The sequence below is a fragment of the Mustelus asterias genome, chromosome 2 (genome assembly GCF_964213995.1).
Source record: "Mustelus asterias chromosome 2, sMusAst1.hap1.1, whole genome shotgun sequence".
In the NCBI taxonomy this organism is placed as follows: domain Eukaryota; kingdom Metazoa; phylum Chordata; class Chondrichthyes; order Carcharhiniformes; family Triakidae; genus Mustelus; species Mustelus asterias.
Window position 1 is genome coordinate 39,141,067 of NC_135802.1, and position 27,117 is coordinate 39,168,183.

The 27,117-nt window shown below is 40.7% G+C and overlaps 1 protein-coding gene across 15 annotated transcripts in view; it reads right to left on the bottom strand.

Moving 5' to 3' along the window:
• waca (WW domain containing adaptor with coiled-coil a) overlaps positions 1 to 26,766 on the bottom strand; it is a 116,610-nt gene extending 89,844 nt beyond the window's left edge. For 3 of the 15 annotated variants that reach the window (XM_078233632.1, XM_078233641.1, XM_078233625.1), the window contains exons 1-7: positions 26,502 to 26,734; positions 26,174 to 26,207; positions 25,219 to 25,408; positions 22,189 to 22,295; positions 16,667 to 16,782; positions 16,465 to 16,580; positions 15,095 to 15,403 (exon numbers count right to left, since the gene is read on the bottom strand). In XM_078233632.1, coding sequence (XP_078089758.1) covers positions 15,095 to 15,403; positions 16,465 to 16,580; positions 16,667 to 16,782; positions 22,189 to 22,295; positions 25,219 to 25,408; positions 26,174 to 26,207; positions 26,502 to 26,542 — 913 coding nt within the window. In that variant the 5' untranslated portion in view covers positions 26,543 to 26,734. Of the gene's footprint in view, positions 1 to 15,094; positions 15,404 to 16,464; positions 16,581 to 16,666; positions 16,783 to 22,188; positions 22,296 to 25,218; positions 25,409 to 26,173; positions 26,208 to 26,501 lie in introns of all 15 variants that reach the window. The other 12 variants (XM_078233701.1, XM_078233682.1, XM_078233672.1 and 9 more) reach the window with 8 other exon arrangements.
• Positions 26,767 to 27,117: the final 351 nt, after the last annotated feature.

The following is a 27,117-nucleotide window of genomic DNA, read 5'->3' on the forward strand; positions in this document are numbered from 1 at the left end:
GGCTATGTACAACATTGTAACGGGTTCTAATTCTAACTGCAAACTGGATAAATAAATTCATCCCAAATTCCCTTTTGTTGTCATTAACAACATGTACATTTATGATCCAATACTGGTCCCGCTTGCAAGTGGAATCCCCTCCACATCCGCCCTATCTCACCATTTCATTATCATTTCACAAATCAGGTCACTCCAATGTGTTCCATCTTTCCTGATCAGTATAACCCCTTGGTTCCAGCATTATTCTACTTTTTTCTGCACATTCTCTGGTGTCTCTATATTCCTTTTCTAATATTGAAACCAAAACGTTCATATTTCTCCCAAGTGTGATCGAACCAAGGCAAAAAGAATCAGGAATAGGACATTCTCCTACTCTGCTATTCATTTTGATCATGGCTGATCATCAAAATTAATGTCCTGATCCCCCACCCCACCCCCCCACCCAATATCCCTTGGTCCCTTTAGCTCCGAGAGTTATATCTAATTTCTTCTTGAAATCACACAATGTTTTGGCCTCAACTACTTTCTGTGGCAGTCCACATATTCATAGTTTCACTAGAGCAATAAACTGAGTTACTCGAGCAAGTTACTCACACAGGAAACCATATCAAAGGAAACTCCCATATCTTTGTGGTGTTAAATCAGTTAATTCGCAGTTTAGGATGGTGTTATCTCAGAAACATTACATGAACGTCATTGCTGTGGGCAAGTATCTGTATTCAAACAAGGAAATCAGTATTGTTAAACAAAGTCAAAAGAGAACTTGAGGTAAAATATTTCCTTGGACCGTCAATTCCCTTCAAATTAATAAAACAAAACATCCCAAAGGGAGAGAGAAATTCGAACAAGCAGAAATTATTGAAAGAGTCGAGGGAAGTAAATGAAAGCAAGTTCAAAATGTACTATTTCAGAGCATTTAGAAACTGTGGAGATGATGCAAGACAAGTGGTTTTCTAGAAAAAGCCATAAAAGGACAAGGAACTAGCAGGCTGATCAACCATTCAGATTGAATAATTCTCAGACAGCAAAGCAGCAAGTTAAAAGTAGGGAATGCAAGTCATAATTATTCTACGGAAAACAAATTAAGGGTTGGGTACATAGACTAAGGGAAAAAAGAAAAAGAAAATTTTATTCTAAATCTGAAATTTAGGAGCATGTAGGAGCATAGGGACCTTGGGGGTAAGTGCACAAATCATTCAAGGTGGCAGGGCAGGTTGAGAAAACAGTTAAAAAGGCATAGAAAATTCTGGATTGTATAAAGGCATTGAGTGCAAAAGTAAGGAGGTTACTGTGAGCTTTTGGAAAGCACTAGTTGGGCCCCAACCAGAATACGGTGTCCAATTTTGGGCACCACAATTCAGGAAAGAAATGCAAAAACAGGGAATGGGTGCAGAAAACATGTACAAGATTGCTTTCAGGTATGAGGAACTTCAGTTATGTGATGGCCTGCAGAAGCTGGGGCTATTCTCATTGAAAGCAAGTTTGAGGGGAAATTTGGTGATGCATCTGAACAGATTAGGTCGGGCAAAACCGTTTCCATTAGAGAGAGGATCAAGAATCAAAAGGGACAGAATTAAAATGAAGGGCAAAATGAACTAAAGGCAACATGAGATACAGCAAGTGGAATGCGCTACCCGAGAGTGCTGTAAAGGAAGATTCAACTGCAGCTTTCAAAAAATAACTGGATAATGACCGTGAGAGAAAAGATCTTGGAGTAACATAGCAGGAGAGTGCGACTTGATGAGTTGCGCTTGCAAAGAGACAATCCGGATACAATGGTCCAAATGGTTTCCTACTGTGCTGTAACCAAGTTGTGCATGCACAGTGACAATACAGGCATCTGCAAGGCAATGTGGAAAATTGCTCACGTATATCTTGTCCACAAAATGCAGAACAATTCCAACAGGGCCCATTACCACCCCATCAGGTTCATCTTGATCAGCAGCAAAACGATGGAAAGGTTCACCGACAGTGCTATTAAGAAACACGTACTCAGCAAAAACCTGCTTGCTGATGGGGTTTGGGTTCTTCCAGGGCCACTCAACTCCTAATCTCATGAGAGCTTAGTCCAAACATGGACAGAAGAGCTGAGCTCCAGAGGTGAGGTGAAAACTCTCCACTGGCCAGAGTCATACCTGCCACAAAGGAATATGGTTGCAGCTGCTAGAGGTCAATCATCGCAGCCCTGGAGCATGCTGCAGGCATTCCTCAGAATTATGTTGTGGGCTCAACCATCTTCAGCTACTTCATCAATGACCTCCCCCCTCTGCTCTCAGTCACTTCCCCATAAGGGCATAAGTGGGGAAGTTCACTGATAATTGCACAATGTTCAGAACCATTCATGACTCCTCAATTACCGAAGCATTCCATGCCCAAATGCTGAAAGACCTGGACAAAATTCAGGCTTGGGTTTCTAAGTGGCAAATAACATTTGTTGCACATATTTTCCAGTCAATGACCATCTCCAACAAAGCAGTTTCTTGATCGGTATCCCATCCACAACCTTCAACATTCACTACTTCTACCACTGACTCATTGTAGCAGTCCTGTATGTCATCAATGCAAGCAACTCATCCAGGCTGCTTCAACAGTATTTTTCAAACCCATGACCTCTACCATCTAGAAGGACAAGGGCATGGAAACACCACCACATGCAAGTTCATCTCCAAGTCACACACCACCCACACTTGGAACTATATTGTCATTTCTTCACTGTTACTGGATCATAATCTTGGAACTCCCTCCCTAACAGCATTGTGGGTGCACAGACACCATATGGACTGCAGTAGTTCAAGGGTAGGCTCACCAGCACCTCCTAAAGGCAATTAGGGATGGGCAATAAAAATGCTGGCCCAACCTGTGGCACATCTCAGACTGCAATGGGATCTTGATCAACTGGGTCAGTGGGCCAAGGAATGGCAAATGGAGTTTAATTTAGATAAATCAGAGGTGTTGCAGTTTCATAAGACAAACCAGGGCAGGACTTACACAGTTAATGGTAGGGCCCTGGGGAGTGTTGTCGAACAGAGACATCAGGGGTGCAGGTACATCGTTCCTTGAAAGTAGCATCACAATTAGAAAGGGTGTTGAAGGAGCATGGCACATTTGCATTCATCAGTCAGAGCACAGAATACAGGAGCTTATGTTACAACTGTGCAAGACACTGGTACGGCCACATTTGGAGTACTGCGTACAATTCTGGTCGGTTGCTACAGGATGGATGTTATTAAACTCGAAAAGGTTCAAAAAAGATTTACAACAATGTTATCAGGATTGGAAGGTTTGAATTATAAGGAGAGGCTGGGACTTTTTTCCCTGGAGAATGACATATTTATGAAATCATGAGGGACATACCTAAGGTGAAAACCAAGGCATTTTCCCAAGGGAAAGGGAAACTAGAGGGCATAGGTTTACGGTGAAAGGGGAAAGAAAGATTTAATAGGGACATGAGGAGTAACGTTTTCATACAGAGGGTACAATTACAACATTTAAAAGACATTTGGGCAGGTGCGTGGATAGAAAGGTTTAGAGGGTATGGGCCAAACGCAGGCAAATAGAACTAGTTCAGTTTAGGAAACCTGGTCGGCATGGATGAGTTGGACTGAAGGGCCTGTTTCTGTGCTGTATATCTCTATAACCCTATGACCAGTGTTGCATGAAAACATTTTTAAAATTCTACATTTCTAGCATAATACATTTCCCCTCCCAATATAGCGATCTGGCTCGCAGATAGGAAGCCAAGAGTTGGCATAAATGGGTCCTTTTTCTGATTGGCAATCAGTCTGTGCTCAGACCCCAAGTGCTCACATTATATATTAATGATTTGGAAGAGGGAACTGAATGTATTATCTCCAAATTTGCAGATGATACCAAGTTGGGTGGGAAGGTAAACTGTGAGGAGGATGAAGAAAGGCTTCAGCGTGATTTGGACAGGCTGAGTATGTGGGCATGTGCATGGCAGATGCAGTATCTTGTGGATAAATGAGGTTATCCATTTTGGTGACAATTGTAAGAAGACATATTATTATCTGTATGGGTGTAAATTGAGAGAGGTGGATACTCAGTGAGACCTTGGAGTCCTCGTGCATCAGTCACTGAAAGTAAGTGCACAGGAATAGCAGGCAGTAAAGGCGGCAAATGGTATGTTGGCCTTCATAGCGAGAGGATTTGAGTATAGGGATGTTTTGCTGCAATTGTATAGGGTGTTAGTGAGGCCCCACCTGGAATATTGTGCGCAGTTTTGGTGTCCTTGCTTTGGAAGGAGTAGAGCGAAGGCTGATTGCTGGGATGGCAGGTCTGTCATATGAGTAGAGGCTAAGTTGGTTAGGATTATGTGCACTGGAGTTTAGAAGGGGGAGAGGGGGAGTCTCATAGTAACCTATAAAATTCTAACAGGTTCTCACAGGGTAGGTTCAGAAAGAATGTTCTCAATGGTGGGGGTGTCCAGAACTAGGGGTCATAGTTTGAGGATAAGGGGTAAACCTTTTAGAACTGAGATGAGGAGAAATTTCTTCAACCAGAGGGTGGTGAATGTGTGGAATTCACTACCACAGAAAGTAGGCCAAAACATTGTCTGATTTCAAGAAGAAATTAGATATAGCTCTTGGAGCTAAAGGGATGAACGGATATGGAAGGAAGGGAGGATCAAAATAAATGGCGGAGCAGGCTCGAATGGCCCACTCCTGCTTTTAGTTTCTGTGTAAAGCACAGGGCATTATTTTGGTGGAAAATACAATACACAAACTGCTTCTGTATCAATACGTACAGAGAAAGCAAGCTTGTAAATTTTTTCGCAGTTCTGGGGAATGTTTCTGAAAATAATTTAGTTGTCTCGAACTGAAGAAATTGCTTAAAAAGACATCACCTTATTAAAAACAGCACTCTCAGCTTGTGTCCAACTGGATACCATAAATACAAAATTATTGAACTCCTGCAAAAAGCCAAATAAAATCCTACATCTGTCAGGTAAAAAACAATTGGAGGGCAAATTTTAAAGGCAAGGAATAGGTAGGGTCCAAACTGACAAAGGAATTGAAGATGATCAAATTCACACTTTTTCTGCCAAAACCTTTGATGAAAATACTGCAGAACACCGTAAGTGATTGACTTGATAATGTGGCGAAATACAACACAACCTGCGTAATGTCCAAAATCATGATTCTTAAGCATCAAACTCCAGTGGCCAAGACCGACAAGTTCCTCTCCTCCACCAGCCCTCTATTTATCCTCTATTTTTCATTCACAACTGCAACGAAGATGCATGGGGCTTAAGAAATACCTCTACAAATTGCAAGTAATCCAAATAGTAGCACAGTTTAGACTAAAATGCCACTGTATCCAATTATCAACAATCCCAAACAATGAGGTTCCTGCTTAACATTTCCTGATTTCTTGAAAACAGTTCTATTAATTTAATTCTTCAGCAGAAATCAAACGAAAAACAGCTCATTTCCTATAAAACCAGTTCTAATTTTTCATCTCAATCAAATATTCCAACTTAATCGAACTGCTGGACAGCTCAAGTCCAGCAATCGCATTTGTTTCTGTCTTTGCAACCTTCTCAACATGACCCTTTGGAGATATGGTGCCGAGATAACAATTTGCAACCCAAGGTTATAACTCATTGACCACCCTCAATTACAGATCATCAACCATCTCCCCTCAACGTGCAACAGCCTCATCACTGCCAAATTTTCCAGCATCAATACCTGGATGTTACTTTTGACAAGAGATTTAACTGCACCACCCAAATGAAGAGGCTGGGGAATTTTGCAATTGGTATTGCACCTCCCGATCCCCAAAAGCCCGTGGACCATCAACAAGGAAGTCAGGAATGCCATGGACAAGGTGACCAATTCTCCTAGAGTACATTCAAGGACACTTGGCATCTGAGCCAGTTAGGAGGGCTGGCAAGTCTGTAGTAGCATGTGAGAGAGTCACTGGGAGGAGAGCACACTGTGTGCTGCACAAGCACAAAATTCCATCATCGAGAACATGGGACAAACAAACATGGAACACAGGCAACGCGGGACAAGCCCCTCAGATTTGGGGCAGTCCCAGGAAATCCGGGACAGTTTGTCAGCCTGCTGCTGGAATAATTCACACTTCCTGGATGATTGCAGCTCCAACAACACTTAAATGAACTCAACACAGTCTAAAATAAAGCAACCTACTTGACTGGCACTCCATCCACTATGGCTGCAGTGTACATCGTCTACAAAATGCATTGCAGCAACTAATCAAGGTTTTTAGACCACACCTTTTAAACTTGACCTCAGCAATTTTGAAGGACAAAGACAGCAGGTGCATGACAACATCAAGTTCCCCAAACAATGACAACTTGGAATTACATTGTCATTCCTTCATATTGACAGGGTGGGAGCACCTTCACTACAGGGAATGCAGGTCACTACCACTATAAGGGCAATTAGAGTTGGGCAATAAATGCTGGGCTTGTCAGGAACATCCATACCCATGAATGAGAAATATTAGTACAATTAATGTTCAGCAGATTGGTAAAAGGGAAATTGTACTATTACAATAACACTTGCTTTGATGTTCCTCCTTCCCTTTGCATTCCAAAGTATTACTAAAATCATCTGCAGAATCACAGTCGTGGAATTTTATGTACAAAAAGGAACTTCTTTGGCCAATGATGCCTGTACACACTTTGCATTTGCTCTTTGCTGTTCCCCCAACATGTTTTTCCCCCAAATATTTATTCACTTAACATTTAATAAGTTATGAAATCTGTTTTTGACCATTGTTTCTGATAGGGTATTACAGTCGAATCATCTGCAGTATGAAGGCAATTATTTGACTCAACAATCTCTTTCATTGTTTGAATTAAAGAGTCTGTGGCACCACTGTGGCACAGTGGTTAGCACTGATGCCTCACAGCACCAGGGACGCAGGTTCATTTCTGGCCTTGGGTGAGTGTGTGTGTGGAGTTTGCACGTTCTCCCAGTCTCTGCGTAGGTTTCCTCCCACAATTCAAAGATGTGCAAGTTGGGTGGAGTGGCCATGCAATTTAGTGGTAATTTAGCCCCTTTGTGTCCCAAGATGTGTAGGTTACGGGAATTAGCACGGCAAAAGTATGGAGTAATGGAGATAAGGCAGGGGAGAGGGCCGGGTTAAGATGCCCCGTCACAGTCGGTGCAGACTCAATGGGCTGAATGGCCTCTTCTGTACTGTCTGGCATTTATGATGGAAACACACAGGACATGGGCATTATTTATCCATCCCAACTTGTCTTCGAGAAGGTGGTGGTGTACCTTCTTAGACGCATTGAGAGTACTTGAATGCAGATGACAGGTTCCTTGCTGCAGAATATTGACTGAACAAGTGGGCAAGCCACTGAAAATTCAATAGTTATTCATTCAGGGAACTAAGGACGTAAACTGATATTCAGTATCAGACATACAAGAAGCTGTTGCATTAAATGTCCATTTTTACTTCAGATCATTTTAAGCTTCTATTGCACATTAGTCTTTGTAATATAAAGTGCATCTCCTACTGCAATGCGTAACAAATTGGAAGATAATCTGAGTAACAGTCGTGTAAACCATCTAACAGAGTGGATCAGGGCATATAGTTACATTATAGATTAGCAGAGACAAGCAAAATATTTATGGTCAAATTACCGCCTTCATTGTAACCATACTTGTTTAAATACAAGATTTCTAGTTATTCTTTCAACAAAGACCTGAACAGAGTTAAATCTTCTCAGTCTAGATATAGCTATTTATGTGAAGAAAACAGGTTTAGGATTAGATATACAAATCTAAACGCCTGGTTACTTCTTAGTCACAGAATATGAAAGTTTGTGAAAACAAATTTCTCCCCATTTTAAAACATGTTGGTATTTAATAAGCTCAAAATTATTCGAGGAATACCATGTACCACAGTATACAATAAAAATCAATTTTTCCTCGCCCAAAAATCATGTTTTTGCATAGCCTCAAGAGTGCAACTACACTCCCCCTTTTCAGTCACGACATGTTATTTCTGGCCAGCCTCAATTTTTCACAGCAATAATGCATGATTTACTTACCTAATAACTGGCCGCAAAGAATCTAGGCAATTCAGGCATTATTTATAAGCTGGGCAGGAGATTAAGATACAGAGCAGACTCCATGCGGCAAACAAAGAGGAACGCATCTTCCAACAAAAGTATGAAGCATGTTTCAAGCTAAAAGTCGCAACATTTGATAACTCAAATTTCTTCTGTGTTCTTGACCGAACAGTGTGAGAATGGAAGAAGGAATCCACCATAAAGTAGATGCCCATGACCAAACGTGCCACAAGAACAGGGACCAGCCACAAGCTTGATCTTCAGAAGCATGTACCGCAATGGTCCTCAAAAATCGCCAGAAATATTTCATCATAACCAGAAATGCAATGTGTGTCCATGCACTTAAATGGGCCAAATTAAACCCAGAGTCCCAGTAAAGGTTTCAGGGCAACAGCTGGTTGGTGTAGCCACTTTATGGAAGGAAAATATCCAGTGTTGCGGCATAAATCCAAGATCACTCAACGACTACCAAAGACTTCAATGTCAAAATGACCAGGCTCCAGTGATTCATCAACAGACAATAAAATATCCATTATGTCGCAACAGCAATACGTGTTGAATACAGTGACAAAACTGTGGAAGACTTTAGAATACTAGAATCTCGCTGGCACTAAACTGCATGACCAACGAAATGAAGTTGAAGCCTACTATAATTTTCAAATGTCAAGCCATGTCAAAAATCAAGTTTAAGTTGGGAGTTTCTGTGCATGACCATGACAACGGATGGATGTATTAGCATGAATTAAAGTTATACTACAGAGAGTTCAAGTGGTGCCCAAGAAAAAACACGCACATTCCAGTTATATCAGGGAGTCTATTGTCCATCGTGCAACCTTTGGATGTGTGCCTTATCAAGCCACTCAAGGATCATGTTTGCTCCAAATGGATGGTTGGTTGCAGAAAAAAACCCCACGAAGTGTGAAAAGTTGCCCCACTTGTTGATGTTTTGTCTGCTTTTACTATTAAATTGTAGGATGCAATTGGTGCTCAAACTGCAATCAGATCGTTCAAAAAAATAGGCAGAATATCCAATTCAACAGGATGAGGAGGAAGATGACTTGTTATGGAGCGATGATTCTGAAAGTGAAAGTACCATATCTGATCTTTCCAATGATGCTATAAGCAAAGTGACTCAGAATGAATTTCATTCACTCTTTACACCAGATGCCAAACACAATGAATTTGACAAGATTTTAAAATGCTTTCATTATGGTTAAAAGTATCTTTGTACAGTTAATTTATTCAATAAACCATGCCACATTAAATTAGTATGAACCAGTGTTAGGATTTCATTACACTTTTCAAAAAGGTGAGCACCCCTTCACATTTCATACTTTATGGAAGTCGACTTTTGTTTTTGGTCAACATCCAGCATTGAAATTATCCACAATTACAGCATTTAGCATTGAAGAAAACATCTTCCTAATTACCAATCCTGTTCCACGACAAAGTCTTTATGATTCCAGTTTTATAGCAACATGGTATCTGCTCCTTCCTGGAATCTAGGTTTATGGGGCTTAAATGCCCATTGGAGTTAAGACTGTGTAGAAATGCAGGAAGATATAGACAGTTATCATGCTCGTCTATTGAATCAATTACCAACGTAGTATTTTAATTCACCTGTAAAACGTTTTAATTAAAGTCCAGTGAATTTTCATTTTAGCACAACTTTAGCTTTCATTTAAATTTTATCAAATGGTCGTCTCCACCATTTAGCCACACTTAGCCAATTCCATCACATTACCCACATCTCTCTCCTGCAATCCCCAGCCACTCTCATCCCAATCTTGTTACCCCTAGCCCTCCGATCAATCCCATCCTGTATGCAAACAATCTCTCAAGCCAATCTAACCATATTGTTGGGCTCTGTTTACCTTAAGGTGGTTTTGCTCATCAACCACCATCCCAACTACCAGTTGGCAGCAGTCCTCACCAAAGCCATTAAAAGCCTGATATGGAGTCCAAGCTGAGGAACCATGACTGCCATTCCTTCACTGCTTGGTGACAAATAATTTGCAAGTCAGGGTAGTGTGCAGCTTGGAGAGGAACTGAGTGGTGATCCCATACATCTGCTGCACTTGCCCATTTAGGTGGTAGATGTCGTGAGTTTAGAAGGTGCTATAGAAGGCGTCTTGGCAAGTTGCTGCAGAGCATCTTGTATATTGTACACGCTGTTGCTATTGTGCATCAATGGTGGAGGGAGTGAATTTTGAAGGTGATGGATGGGATGCCAATCAAGCGGGCTGCTTTATCCTGGCTAGTATAAAGCTTGTGTTGTTAGAGCTGCATGCAAGCACCAGCTATTTTGATATAGTAGGAACACGGTGCAATCCCTAACGAACATGCCCACATGGAGGGAAGGTCATTGATAAAGCAGCTAAAGATGGTTGGGCTGAAGAAAATACTCCAAGGAACTCCTGCAGTCCTGGGATGAAGACGATTAACTTTTAACAACTGCAATCATCTTCCTTTGTGCTAGGTACAAATCCAACAAGTGGAGCTTTCACCAAATCTCCTGGACTCCAGTTTTGCTGGTGCACCTTGATGCTGCACTGGGTCAAAGGTAGCCTTGATGTCAAGAGCAGACATTCTCACCCTTGAGTTGAGCTCTTTTGTCTATGTTCCAACCAAAGTTGCAATGAGGTCAGGTGCCAAACGTCTTGATGGAATCCTGACTGAGCATCAATGGGCAGGTTATTGATGAGCAAGTGCTGTTTGATAGCACTGTTGACAACACCTTCCATCGCTTTGCTAATGATCAGGAGTTGATCAATGGGCTGGTCATTGGCTAGAGAGTATTTGTCCTACTTCTTGTTGGCAGGATGTTCCTGGGCAGTTTTCCATATTGTCAGCTAAGTACCAGTGTTGTCGCTGTACCAGAACAGCTTGCCGAGGGGTGCGAACTAGTTCTGGAACACAAGCCTTCAGTATTACTGCTGACATGCTTGCAGTGTCCAGTGACTTCACCCGTTTCATAATATCAGGTGGAAATAATTGAATTGGCTGAAGACAGGAAGAGGCCAAGACGTATCATCTACTCAGTACTTCTGGTCCATGGTGGTTGCAAGTGCTTGAGCTTTGTCTTTTGCACTCATGTATTGGGCTTCCCCATCACGGAGGATGAGAATATGTGAAGATCTCTCCTCCAGTTAAATCGTTCAATTGTCAATCACCGTTCACACAAAAGCAGGATTGCAGACTCCTGATCTGACCGGTCAGCTGTGGGATCGCTTAGCTCTGTCTATAATACACTGCTCCTACTGTTTGGCATGCAAGTAGTCCTGTGTTGAAGCTTCACTAGGTTAACAGCTCGCAAAACTCTGAAAATGTTCTCTAAAAATTTGCTTTTAGTCAAAAAAAAAGTGCTATAGATGTTTCATCCTAAATTATAATGCATTTTTAATCAAGCTGCTGAAAGAAGACAATGTACACAACAGAATACAAATTGGATTGGCAATTTTTTGTGCCAACCAAAAATGCCAGAAAGCACATTTGCATCTAGCCTGTTATTGTACATGGGTAAAACATAACTAAAGCAAAGTTCGATTTTTTTCCAAGGAAAAGTTAGATACAGGTTGCAGGATAGTGTATTCTACTGATTTGTCACATAATCCTCATGGTTTAACTTACCCTAAACTACACAGCTTTGGACAATAAGGGGCAAGTTAGCATGGATAGGGTGGGAAAAGGGACTGGGTAAGGTACTCTGTCAGAGAGTCGGTGCAGACTCGGTGGGCCGAATGGCCTCTTTCTGTACGAATTCTACGATTCCTCAGGAGTCAATGGGGCTAAAGGGGACGACTCTCCACTGGTTGGAGTTATATCCAGCACAAAGGAAGATGGTTATGGATGTTGGATGTCAATTATCTCAGTTCATATCCAAATCAACAAGACCGTGGCGATATCCAGGCTTGGGCTGGCAAGTGGCAAGTAGCATTCACTCCACACGTGCCTGGCAATGACCACCACCAGAGGATCTAACTGTCGCCCTTTGACATTCAATGATATCACCATCACTGAATACAAAGAACAAAGAGCAATACAGCACAGGAACAGGCCCTTCGGCCCTCCAAGCCCACGCCACTCCCTGGTCCAAACTAGACCATTCTTTTGTATCCCTCCATTCCCACTCCGTTCATGTGGCTATCGAGATAAGTCTTAAACGTTCCCAGTGTGTCCGCCTCCACCACCTTGCCCGGCAGCGCATTCCAGGCCCCCACCACCCTCTGTGTAAAATACGTCCTTCTGATATCCGTGTTAAACCTCCCCCTCCTCACCTTGAACCTATGACCCCTCGTGAATGTCACCACCGACCTGGGAAAAAGCTTCCCACCGTTCACCCTATCTATGCCTTTCATAATTTTATACACCTCTATTAGGTCACCCCTCATCCTCCGTCTTTCCAGTGAGAACAACCCCAGTTTACCCAATCTCTCCTCATAACTAAGCCCTTCCATACCAGGCAACATCCTGGTAAACCTCCTCTGCACTCTCTCTAAAGCCTCCACGTCCTTCCGGCAGTGTGGCGACCAGAACTGGACGCAGTATTCCAAATGCGGCCGAACCAACGTTCGATACAACCGCAACATCAGACCCCAACTTTTATACTCTATGCCCCGTCCTATAAAGGCAAGCATGCCATATGCCTTCTTCACTACCTTCTCCACCTGTGACGCCACCTTCAAGGATCTGTGGACTTGCACACCCAGGTCCCTCTGCGTATCTATACCCTTTATGGTTCTGCCATTTATCGTATAGCTCCCCCCTACGTTAGTTCTACCAAAATGGATCACTTTGCATTTCTCTGGATTGAACTCCATCTGCCATTTCTTTGCCCAAATTTCCAGCCTATCTATATCCTTCTGTAGCCTCTGACAAGTGTTCCTCACTATCTGCAAGTCCAGCCATTTTTGTGTCATCCGCAAACTTACTGATCACCCCAGTTACACCTTCCACCTTTCAAGCCCACTTCCAAAATCCTGGAGGTTACCACTGAACTGAAATTGAACTGGACTAGCCATATAAAAACTGTGGGCTACAAGAGCTGTTCAGAAGCTTGGGATCCTGTGGTTAATATTAAGTTTATTTATTGTCACAAGTAGGCTTACATTAACACTGCAATGAAGTTACTGTAAAATCCCCTAGTCACCATACTCCAGCGCCTGTTCAGGCACACTGAGGGAGAATTTAGCTCGGTTAATGCACTCAATCAACCATGTCTTTCGGACTGTGGCAGGAAATCGGAGCACCCAGAGGAAACCCACGCTGACACGGGGAAAACCTGCAGATTCCGCAGACAGTGAGCCAAGCCGGGAATTGAACCTGGATCCTTGGCGCTGTGAGGCAGCAGTGCTAACCACTGTGGCTAGAAACTCACCTCTTGACTCCCCATAGTCTGACAACCATCTACAAGGCACAATTCGTGTGATGGAATACTCTTCACTTGCCTGGAGAGTGCAGCTCCAACAAAAAGCAAGAAACTTGACACCATCCAAGACAAGCGGTCCACTTAATTGGCATCCCTCGCAACAAACATTCACTCCCTCCACCACCGACGAACAGTCGCAGCAGTGTGTACCATCTATCTACAAGATGCACTGCAGGAACTCACCAAAGCTTCTTCGGCAGTACCTTCCAAACTCACAAATGCTACAATCTAGAGGGACAAGGGTAGCAGACAGATGGAAACACCTGGAAATCCATACTTCAAAATATATTGCTATTCCTTCGCTCTTCAACAGCCCTGTGGGTGTACCTACATCAAATGGACTGCAGTGTCCAAGGCTGCAGCTCAGCACCACCTTCTCAAGGGCAATTAGGGATGAGCAATAAATGCTGGCCTCACCATCAATGCCCACATGTAAATGATTTTTTTTAAGCTGCAGACTCCTGAAATGTCATTCAATCTCTCTGACCCAACAGAACAATTGAAAACATGTCATTGCATTCATGTAGGCTAACTCCTCTCAAGGTTTTTAGCTTTTTCTTAATTTGTTTTTACCTCTATTCTTTCCATACCTAATTTGACTCTGATTTACATTGTTTCCTTTCAAGTACATGGTACTTTGCACACTCTAAGGTAAATAAGGGTCAGTAACGGTCTGAAATTACAATTTCTAGAGGGCTCATACATTTTCTAACCTTTTCAGATAACAAACATATCTACAACAACAATCTCACTTGCAATACAAATTTCACTAAAATTAAATCAAAGAACTCCTTCCAGCATTATCTTCATTCATCTTCCGACATGACAGTAATTTTTTTAATTCATTTTACGGGATGTGGGTGTCACTGGCTGAGCCACCATTTATTATTGCCCATCCTGAACTGCTCTCCATTTCAGAGGGCATTTGAGAGTCAACCACATTGCTGTGGCTCTGGAGTTACATGTCGGCCAGACCGGGTAAGGGCGGCAGATTTCCTTCCCTAAAGGGCATTAGTGAACCAGATGGGTTTTTACAACAATCGACAATGGTTTCATGGTCATCATTAGACTTTTAATTCCAATTTTTTTACTGAATTCAAATTTCACTAACGGTCATGATGGGATTTGAACCCGGGTCCCCACAGCATTACCCTGGACCTCTGGATGACTCGTCCAGTGACAATACCACTACATCACTGCCTCCCCGTTAATGACTACATTTCAAAAATACTTAGTTGGCTGTAAAGCCCTGCAACCGTGTATGTGATAATCTAAGTGCAGAGAAGCCTTCAATCATGTATGTACACCTACCACAAGAGCTTTGCATTCTAGGCATCTTGGCCCAATTTTACAACCAGATGAATAGAAACCAAGTTAGTGTTTTTAGAGATGTACTGCTAATCCAAGGCTAGTAGTGGGTTATAATATTTCATGAGTCTAGATACTTAGAAGTCTGATTACTTTTAGTAATGTTTCAGTTCAGCGTTTCCAAACTAGTACATGAGCACTATTTAATAATGAGCTTTAGTGTCACTCGTGAACTAAAAACGTGCATGAACTCAAACAAGTCAAATATACCCCAGCATACGTACCTTTCTTCTCTGTCTTCTGAATGGGGATGGAAGGTGTGGGTGTAGGCACTTTCGGTACAGTAGCTGCTCCATTAGCATCAAAGGATTTCTTTGGCTGATGCTCAGGCTGTAGACTAAAAGGACTAGAAGGAACAGTGCTTGGGTTTGTAGTTGGGAGAACCACTGGTTTGACGGGGTGCTGCACTGGGGCAGCTCCACCAGGAGTCTCTGTTCTGGGCAGTCTGTAGTCTCTGTCATTGTGTCTGTTTGTCTGGGACAAAATATTCTGGGAGAGCATACTACCGGCACCGCTGGAATGCTTGTCTTCCACTTTTCATGATTCACAAAGGAAATGTGGCAAAAAAAAATAAAGGGGGAAATGTTGAAATTAGAATGATTATTAGAGCACTATTGGCTAATTTATTAACAGTCCCCTTAATTGTTCATAATTAAAGTTTTAAAATGCAAGAGTTGTTAGAATCAAAACACCTACTCAGGATACATTAGACCTTGTATCTTATGATGTCACTGCTGTGACATCTTCTATTTGGTTCCACTTATGTGCTCTAAAGGTGCAAATGTTGCAGCCATTTCAGCTCCATAATAACAATATCATTTAAATCAGGATGACATAAGCAGCAATAATGAATCTGAGCATTCTCCCAAAACATGAACACTGACCAGTGCATGCATTGGAATATAAACCTTAAAAATATTCAACATACGTTTTGGTTTGGATAAAGGTGTGCCAATGCAAGAGAAACCCAATTCTGAATCTAGCTACATTGCCCATAATGAACTGGTCACCAGGAAATCACATCAATCTATTCCTGGACATTTATTTAAATCCCAAATTATTTATTAGTGTAAAAATTCAGATTGCTTTTAAACATAAAATAAATGAAGATTCAGGGTCATCAGTTCCCGAGGAGCTGCTCTGTAGCAAGTTGGCAACTCTTGCAGGTTATTTTCACCCCAAGACCACAAACAACTTGGTGAAGGGAAGAGGAACTTAAACGATAATAGTCGCCAGAGGAAATAAACAAAAAAATCCTATTTTCCTTTCAACAATTCACTCAGTTATATTTACTTTTCTAAAAACCACAATGAGGAAAACAGCCTTATTTCAACATCAGTGCAACTCCAGCCCATTTAGAAACCTTAAGAGCATGTCAGAATTTGTGCACCAGAATTATAAACCCAAGATCACCAAGTCAGTTTATTCATAATCTACAACTAACAAAATATTTGTTCAGCATTGTTCACTAAATTGATTATAATAAACTGCATTCCAATTCTATGAACTTCAGGAAAGCCTGCATGTTATTTGAATCCTGTAAAGAAATCTGACAATAATTGTTTGTTACTTTATTAAATGTCATATTACTTACTTCCACTTGTAAACCCACTGCCAGCAGATGCTTGCAAGGTTTCCCTTCTGTAATCTCGATCTCTTGGGAAGCTGTTGACAACTCCAACTTTGCTTGCTTCTTTTTGCCTCTGTTCTCTGCGCAAATCAAACCACCGTTGATATTGTAACCCATTTAGAACACCTGTATACTTTACATAATATTTGAAAAACTAAACATGCACCTTTCAATCCACTCTTTGGGTTTTTCCCACTGAGAAACTTCTGTCCTGCAGTTGTAGTAGTACTTTTTGCCCGAAGAGCTGATGTGCTCTGACCAGTCATCAGCTGGTTCAAAAGGCTACATTAAGACAAAAAGAATTAAATCAAAGACAAAAACACAAACAGATTAACTTTAAACTGGATTTACTGCTCAACAACTCAATGCATGGAAGCAACAATTTTACCTACTTTATTCAGAAGTTTCTACCTCTATTTTAAGTTGTGATAAACTTCTTGCACGCTAAAATTATGGTTAAAGTTTGTTATTTCATTACCTCATTCAATAATTGCAGAAATGATTGAAGAATAAACATATCCATCATCCAACACTGCATATCTGTCCATATAACGAATTACAATTTAACCAAACTACATATTTACAGTTTTGCCCGATGGAGAAGCTTCTAGTAATACTGAGTACTGCTAAGCAGAAAATAAACAGAACAGGACCAAAGTGCTGCAGCAAATGCCACATATTGCAGTTATGCCAGCTTGGCTCAGATGGCAACACTGAACCCAGTTGAAATCTAACAAGTCTGGAGTGCATAATCCAGATTGACACTTCATACAATATTTAGAAAATGCTGCATGCTGGAGGTTCCTTCAAGTAATTTGTTAAACTACGTCCCAGTTTAAGATGTCATTTAGACTATTCAAAGAACTGCTCAGTCCCGTGTCATGTCTCTAAACAGCTTAACTAACCATTCCAATCATGACTGTGTGGGGATTATCTTGTACATATATTGATTGCCTCGTGACTCCATAAACCATAGCAATTCAAAATACATTAAACATGTTACAATTGTCTGAACTATTAATTTACATTTTAAACAATTAGCACCATGCCTATGCCAGTATGGCACAGAAATAGATGCACATGAAGGAAACTGCCTGCAATCAGCAGAAGATGCAAGAGGGGTTGTATGGTCAGTTATTGGTGGAGAGACAGTGGTGCAAAAGAAATGAAGTAAATAACTTGAATTATACTTTAGAATCAATAAATTGAAAGAAAACCACAATCATTATTTGGCAGGAAGTCTTGAAAATTCAAGCACATTTGTCGTCAAGGTTTGAAAGCAAAACTTTCTTTCTTCCATGGAGCTATAAGACCATAAGACATAGGAGCGGAAGTAAGGCCATTCGGCCCATCGAGTCCACTCCACCATTCAATCATGGTTGATTTCAACTCCATTTACCCGCTCTCTCCCCATAGCCCTTAATTCCTCGAGAAATCAAGAATTTATCAATTTCTGTCTTGAAGACGCTCAACGTCTCGGCCTCCACAGCCCTCTGTGGCAATGAATTCCACAGACCTACCACTCTCTGGCTGAAGAAATTTCTCCTCATCTATGAACCAGACTACAACATCAGCCCAACAAGAAATTTCTACATCTCATGTTTTAAAAGAAAAACCAAACAAAGTTGTAAACATGTACATTTTTCATCTTTTTCCATCATACAATTCCCTGATTTGAACTACAGACAAGCCAACCAACTCCAGAAATAATACTACCTTGTAACATGATACTATTCTGTCGGTCTGGAAACAGCTAACAAACTTGACTGTCCTATGCACAACAGCCTAAGTTCATACACAACACTTCACTGACAGTATATAAAATGTGTTTGAACTAAGAACACAAAAGTTCTTTCCATCATGTGCTTCTACAATGAAATTGACTTCTGTAGATGCGACTTGTAATAATTTGGATACGCTGCAATTTAAAATACATGAGTCTGCAATAAAAAGATTTAATTTGCTGTAACTTACTGCACAATAAAAGAATCATTCAATATCAAACACTCATTTCTATCAATCCAATTGTAAATCCCGCATTTGAGAAAAGATGGTGGCATTGTGGTAATACCATAGGGCGAGTAATGAATCACATACTGAGGACATGGGCTTAAATCTCACCATGGCAGCTAGCGGAACTTGAATTCCATTAGTAAATCTGGAATTGAAATATTGCCGTAAAAACCCATCTGGTTCACTAATATCCCTTAGGGAAGGAAATCCGCTGTCCTTACCGAGTTGGCCTATATGCGACTCCAGACCCAGTTGTGTGGTTGATTCTTAGCTGGCTTGTGAAGTGACCCAGTCAGCCATTCAATTTATAATCAGAATGATACAGCTCAGAAAAGGCCTTACGGCCCATCAAGTCTGCACGGACAACAACGACCACTAATGGTGCACTAATCCTATTTTCCTGCATTTGTGCCATATCCTTGAATGTTATGATATTTGAGGTGCTCATCCAAATATTTTTTCAAGGTTGTAAGGTTTCTGGCCTCCAATATCTTCCCAGGCAGTGCATTCCAGATTCTCACCACCCTCGGAGTGAAAAAGTTTTTTCTCAAATCCTTAAGAGTCTCCTGCCCCTCCCCCTCGTAAAACTAACGTCCCCTCATGATTGACCCCTCAACCAAGGGGAACAATTGCTCCCTAGTCACACCCCTCATAATTTAATACACCTCAATCATGTCCTCCCCTCAGCCTCTGGCCATGCAAAATTCTCCCTCGGTGTACCCAAACAGGCACCAGATTGTGGCGACCAGGGGATTTTCACAGCAACTTCATTGCAGTGTCTACTTGTGACACTAATAAATAAATTTAAACTTCTCTGCTTTAAAGAAAACAATCCAAGCTTATCTAGTCTCTCCTTGTAGTTCAAATGCTCCATCACAGGCAACATTCTGGTGAATCTCCTCTGTACCTCTTCTAGTGTTATCACATCCTTCCTGTAGTGAGATCAGAATTGCACACAGTGCTCTAGATGTGGCCTAACCAACACACTGTGCAACTCCAACATTACCTCCTTGCTCTTATATTCTATGCCACGACTGATAAAAGCAAGTGTCCCATATGCCTTCTTAACTATCCTATTCACGTGCTGTACTGACTTCAGGAATCTGTGAATAACTACCCAAAGATCCATCTGTTCCTCTGAGCTTCCCAATGTCCGGTCATTCATTAAATACTCCCTCATCTGGTTTATTCTTCCAAAGTGCATCACCTTGCACTGATCAGGCTTAAATACTATCTGCCACTGCTCTGCCCATCTGACCAATCCATCTGTATCTTGCTGTAACTTACAACCTTCTTCTTCACTATTAACCACTCTACCAATCTGGTATCAACTGCAAACTTGCTTAAGATTACTTCCACATTTTCATCTAAATCATTTAAGTGTACAACAAACAATAAGGGTCCCAGTACTGATCCTTGTGGTGCAGCATTGGACACTGGCCTCCAGTCACTTGAACAGCCTTCTACCACTACCCCTTTGTGTCCTATTAGTAAGCCAGTTTCTGATTCACCTTGCCAGGTTTCCCTGAATTCTATGTGCTCTAACCTTCTCAATCAGAATTTTCCCCAATAGTTCCCCTAGCACTGACGTGAGACTCACCAGTCTGTAATTTCCTGGTTCATCTCTACCACCCTTCTTGAAAACTGGAACCACATTCGCCGTCCTTCAGTCCTCTGGCACATCCCCCGTGGGAAATTCGAAACAGGCAACAAATGCTGGTCTTGCCAGCAACGCCCACATTCCAAACAATAAAAAATAATAATCTGGCATTTGGCAATCTAAACTATAATATCTAATAAATGCACAATTATGAACTGATTGAGACCTTGGAAGGGAAATAAAAGTTTCTAAGATAATACGTAAAAACTGAGATATTGTACAGGCTACGCACACTTCTGATCATTTTAGGAAAGTATGGTTCGATTCTAAAATAATGTGCATAGAAGCAGCAAATTTTCAATATTTAGAAGACAACTGTCCTTCCCTTACCCAAAGAGGATTAAGTTTGCTTTAGTCCTCCTGTGAAATTAGATCAGATAATTTTTAAATTAAAGATGGAGTGTTCATTTACGAAACACTCCTCTTAAGTTAGTTGTGCAGCACCAACAATATGTATTTATATGCTGTGGTTCCTGGGACTTCAACATACCAACTGTGCCTGGAAACTTATTAGCTTTGTGGATTGATCTAAGAAAGGCTATTTCCAATTGCTCTGTCGGTCTAAAATGGCCAAACTTGGTCACTTTTGATTACACAGAAAAGTAATCCCAATGTGTTACTGTTATGCCTTATTAATTGTAGAATTCATAGTTCCTACAATTTTTTTCTTATTCATTCATGGGATGTAGACGTCGCTGACTAGGCCAGTATTTATGTCCATCCCTAATTACCCTTGAGAAGGTGGTAAGCTGCCTTCTTGAATCACTACAATCCATGTAGTGCAGGTGCATCCACAGTGCTGTGAGGGAGAAAGTTCCAGGATACTGACCCAGAGACAGTGAAGGAATGGTGATATATTTCCAAGTTGGGATGATCAGTGGCTCGGAGGAGAACTTCCAGATTGTGGTGTTTCCATCTATCTGCTGCCTTTGTCCAAAACAGTAGCAGTCATGGGTTTGCAAGGTGCTGTCTCAGGAACTTTGATGACTTCCTGTGGTGCATCTTACAGATGGCACATATGACTGCTATTATGGAGTGCCAATAAAGCAGGCAGCTTTGTCCTGGATGGTGCAAGCATTCAGTGTTGTGGCGGCACTCTCAGCAAGTGAGAATGTTCCATCCCACTCCTGACTTGTGCCTTGTTGATGGTGGACAGATTTTGGGGATTCGGGATGTTAGTTATTGCTGCAGGATTCCAAGCCTCTGCCCTGCTCATGTGGCCAAAGTATTTATATAGCTAGTCCAGTTTAGGTTCTGGTCAATGGTAACACCCAGGATGTGGATAATGGGGGATTCAGCAATAGTAATACTACTGAATGTCATGGGGAGATGGTGTGATTCTCTTGTTGGAGATGATCATTGTCTGATGCTTGTGTGGCATGAATGTTACTTGCCACTTATCAGCCCAAGCCTGGATTGTATCCAGGTCGTGCTGCACTTGGGCACAGACAGCATTTTTGTTTTTTCGGGAGCAAGATCAAGAAGTTCATTCTGGTTGGATTTCTCAGAGTCTGTGCTTGACAATAATCAAACGTGTAAATCTCAAATCTAAGTGTATACCTGAGATACCTTGAGTCCACTTAGCTTCAAGAAATAGTCTCAAATGCTGGGGTACATCTAATAAAGTTATACTGCATTGTCCTGAAGTTTTTTTTAAAACTCAATGTCGTTTGTATTTTGGAGTGTATGCTAATCATTTACTTCGACATCGAATTAGTAATTTTAGCCCAAAAAACTTTATTTTCCAGTTTTCACTTGAAGAAATCTAATTTATTTTTCCTGTCACAGTTGCATTCCAGTTGCAATTTATTGCCATTCAGAGCTAATTGCTCAAGACATAAGCTAGGTCACTCTGTAAGGATATTAAAATGGAGGAGGTAACTTTCCAGTTGTTTGAGACATTTGCCAGTTGCCAGGCTGTTTAACTTAATTTGAAAAGATGGAAATGTAAAACTTTTATTACCTTAAATGAAATATCTGATACTTTAGGAAGGAATTGCAAAAGAAATACTTACTGCATCTGAAGTTTTACTTGGATTGTTACTAGGATTAGAAGAATGTGAATTTGAGCTATGGTGGGTACTGTTATTATGTGAATTCTCCTGTGGAGAATAGCTGGTCCCTGAAACAAATACAGTACATTTATTACATATATACACAAACATAGCAAATTAACCTGAGCCAACTACTTTTTTTTAAGTTACTAGGTTATAGACAAAGTTTGTTTTAATAAAGCTTAAATGTCTTCTTTCACACATTTTCTCATCTCCCATTATATCTAAAAAGGCAATGTTTCCTCTCAGGGGAATACTTTCAAGGACAGTAAGCATCCTCTTGTAAAAAGCCCAACTGCCAGTGTTGCATACAAAGAGTCTGGTAATGTTAGGCTATTCAAGATGATTTCCACACATACACATTTCCAGCTGGGTTTATTGGGTAGCTATCGAGAACAGAAACCATGTCTGACCTCTCTCTTGCCCTGCACCAACAGTTCTGTGGCCAACTGGAGAGCCCCTCTTATGTTCCCTACCCATAAGTTTAGAACAACTGAGTGATATTTCCTATCTCTATAATTCAGCCACTTATTGTTTGAGGCAAAGAAATATAAAGCTCATCTTTTCAGAATCTCCCAATATGTCACTGATTTGAAGTTAAATTAATGTGAAAAGGAATAACTTAGATTAACTACAAAGTTGCAAAAAATACAATGACCAAAAAAAAATTGAGAATTTGGTGTCAAGTTATTTATTACAATATGGACACTTAGAGCACAAAATCAATGCTGGGCCGTGGACCACTCTTCCAACAAGACATCCAGGGCTCACAAAGACAGCTCTAAGAACTAAAATTCTGTGTTCCAGCAAATCAAAAAAGTGACTGCGGCACACAAGATTTATTTTCAGATACCTGTACATCATAAGGGCAGCCAATGAGGCATGGGAAACATGCATGGTCATGAAGAATATTGCAGAGCATTGTTTTTGGGCTTTTTTAAGAACTTGGAAAAATCAGGAGAAAGCAAGAGTTGAAATACTCAGCCTATTGATGTTCTACAAAAGCTGCAGAAACAGACTGGCTAGCACAAGCTCTGAACAAAAGTGATGAAGTAGAACCCTAATACACAGCCTTTGCTTAGCTATCAACCTTGCTCTGGAGAACTGATTTATATATTTTAAGTCAATGTAAGACTGGCACCCCAGTGCAGAACTAAGAAGAATTTGAGTGGCAACCTTAGATCCATATTCCATCTGCATATTTCACTGTTCTCATATACATTAAAAAGTCTTGTGAAGAAAGGGTGCTCTCCCAGTGTCCTGGAAAAAAAAATGCCCTGAAGTGATATCACCCAAACTAAAAATTTAATTCCTAATTCAATGTGCTACCTATGGACAGTTAGCGGTGCAGAATACTGTTTATCAACGCAAAACTGCTATTCATTTCAGTACAATGCAAAAAAGGATCCTCGAAAGTGGTGATATTTTTTTTCCATCGGGGACAGCATTTCTGTGGTAGGAAAGATCCATGGGCAGCTACTTGTTCCCACTTGGAACAGAAATGGTATCATTCCAAATCTTCCACCAATAATTTCCCTTAGTAAAATGGCATATACATAATGCCAAAATCCCTCTTTTTTCCCCATGAGTGGAACAGTAAAGAGCACGTTCCAACACCTGGTCCTATGTATTTCACTTCTCTGATGGAAAATTCAGACTGCGAATACTAAATCAACACTGGATTCATTGCTAATTTAGTTCACTATATAATAGTTAATAGATTCAATTATGCACATACAAACATGAAAACTTGGAATCTGATCCATCTATCAAATGCACAATTATCACTAACGACAGTTCAAACAAAAGCTCAACCAATATAACCTATGAGAGTTAAAATAAACTTGAAAATTGGGAACTATTAAATGTTCACAAATAAAATGTTCAAAAACTCTATCTAGACTGTTAAAATTGTATGAATGAAACTTAAATGTTGCTTCAGTTCTAAAAGACTGCATCATAAGATACATCTTTGGTACAGCTGTACTAAGGCTCTTGAAGGTCCTATTCTGTTTGTAACAGTACTGTTCGTGGAAATTTTGATGCAGTATGAATCTTTTTCCAATTGCACTTTGCCTCACCTTTAAATACATAAAAGGATATAGAATAAACAGCATAGAAACAGGTTCATGCTCCACTCCGACTCCTCCCTTACTTCCTAATTAACTCGATAATCATAACATACGATCCCCTACTCTCTTGTATGCTCATCACGCATCCCCTGAAATACATCAACACAAGCTGCCACAGTGGGTTGAGGCAAGGAGTTGCACATTCTCACCACTCTGGAGTAAAACTGTTTCTTATGCATTTCCTATGCATTCATGGCCATTTTATGCTGACAGCCTCTGGTTCTGCTCTTCCATAAGCATGACTATCTATGTCTGCTCCGTCAAAACATTTCAATTGTTTTAAAGACCTCTATTAGGTCACCCCTTCAACTTTCTCTTTTTGAGAAGAAACTCAGCCAGTTCATCCTTTCCAAGTAGATAAAACAATCTTCTAAATCTTCCTTGAATCTTCTCCACTGCCTCTATATTCTTAGTTTTAAATATAGTCCTGCAAGTGTGATCTAGTCAAGATTGAAGACAAGTTTAGCACTAGTTCTCGACGTCTCAATTATATCGCTCTAGAAATAAACACTTGTGTTTGGTCTGCTGTTATGACCCCATTGACCCACATCACAACTTGCAGTGATTTGCTGTATTCAAAATGCAACAGGCTGATATTTGTTGCTGTACACAAACCCACAGCAGTTAATTTGGGCTTCCTAACTTTAGTTAAATACTTCAAATGGCAAGTTTAGATCCAAGTGTTGCTTGTAAATTTATTGGGATATTTGGTCAATACTTCTGGAAGCATTCACAATTACTTCTAATAAGTAAAGTTTCATAAATATTACAAGGCTGTATTTCTCACAACATTACTCACAAAATGTAATAAATTATGGAAAACTAAGACTTTCTGCATGCTGACTACAGGGCAACATACCGTCTCGCTCTCTGGCTCGATGTGAGTGCACAGTTTTACTCTTATGTCCTGTACTATCACTATGTTTATTTTCAGGGCTGTTAGAACGTCGCAGCATTTTGCAGGGTGGTGATGGATCTCCTGATTCTCTGGTTTTGTCATGACGATGATCACTGCTACTGGTGTGACTCTTTGATGGGTATTTAAGAGTCTGAAATAGAATATCATAAAATAGTTAATTACAACAAATATGAACTAGAAGCAAATTACCTGCAACTCTGGGCAAGTCTGCAGCTTATGTAGATTCCATGATAGTCCTAGTTTGATTTTTCTTCATACAACAAATAAATTCAACTATGTATAACTCAGTTTCTTAATCAATTATACCAGATTCCTATGCAAGTGTTACTTTCCATTGGCCTGTCAGTTTAACATTGGTTGAAGTAACTTAGTCAATGTCCAACCATGTTCTTCTTTAAAAGAGAACAGCAGCCCTCATAATTACAGTAACTTAAAACTAGATTTAAAAACAATAAATAATATACAAATGGGACACCCTGTTCTATTCCACTAATTTTTAAAAATTACAGAAGCAATTGGATACAAAGAGGCACACACATAATTTTGTCTTAATGGCAGATATTTAATCGTTTTAATTTTAAAAACGTTGGGGCGAAAATGATTTGCACACCAAAAACTAGGCCCACTGATAGCTTAGAATGTATTTACGTGCATCTATTTATGCAGCATATACTCAAAACTAAAGGGAAACTACAAAAGCCAATTAAATCTAAAATGCAGTAATTGGAATATCTCCGAACGTCACTAAACGGTATTTTCGGACAAGATTATAAAGCGAAGGTTTTGTTTTATTCCCCCTTCTCCTTCAGATCCAGCTGTAGAGTGGTGAGGCCTGCTTCAGACGCACAAGCCTTCGTTAAAGTAAATGCCATTCGTTTCACTATGAGAAATATACCTGATAGGGCTGGGATTCCCTCCTGTCGTGACACCTGCAGAAAATAAATCAGAAAATGAACACATCAGCAGTGCTGCGAAACATTTTTTGGGGAACTTTGAAACAAAAACTCGGCAGAAAATGGTATTTTTAAAAAAATCTTTCAGAGTAAAATGGTCACCAGAGGAGGGGGGGGGGCGGGGGAGAAGGGAAATTCGTTTACTCAAGTTTCTACTTATTTTGTTTTACAACAAAAATGGCGGATTGTCAAAAGAGAAGGGGAATTCGAAAGAGGGGGAAAAAGGAGATTTAAAGAATAACAAGAGGAAAAAAAACCTGAACATTTTACCCATCATTGAGTCTCGGTTGTTTCCTTGCATACATTACCATCAATGCTGTTGTATGTGGAGTGGATCAAAAGGTAAATTAGATTTTTTTTCTAAAGGGGAGGGAAAATATTGCCAAATACCGGCCCTGCTTGTTTTTTTAAGCCAGTGAAGACACTACCAACTCTCGGGATCCATCTCACACACACAAGCCAACACTGAAGAGGACGAGGCCCATACTACATACGGGTAACGCGTCAGCGATCGGGAACAGCCGACCCTCCCGCCAACGATCGGCTCTTTCCGGAAACCCTTCGACACTTTCCGTCCAACAGACGCTCCAACACCCAACAATCATAAAAAAAGAAGGAAAACAGTCGACGGAGATGATGGCCAGGAGGGAGAGGGGAAAGAAAATAACGTTTAATTCATATCACAACTTCCGGTCATAATTGACTGAACGTTTGTTTTTTTTGCCCGTTTGTTTTGAATTGCATGCTGGGATGCGGATCACGTGGCCGGGTCGCGCCCTGACCGTCCGCATCGAAAGGCGCAGAAGTCTCGTCAATGGAGGAAGGAAGAGAGAGGAAGGAAGTCAGGCGGAGTGCGGGTTTCTCAATAGTCACCAAATTAAATGGG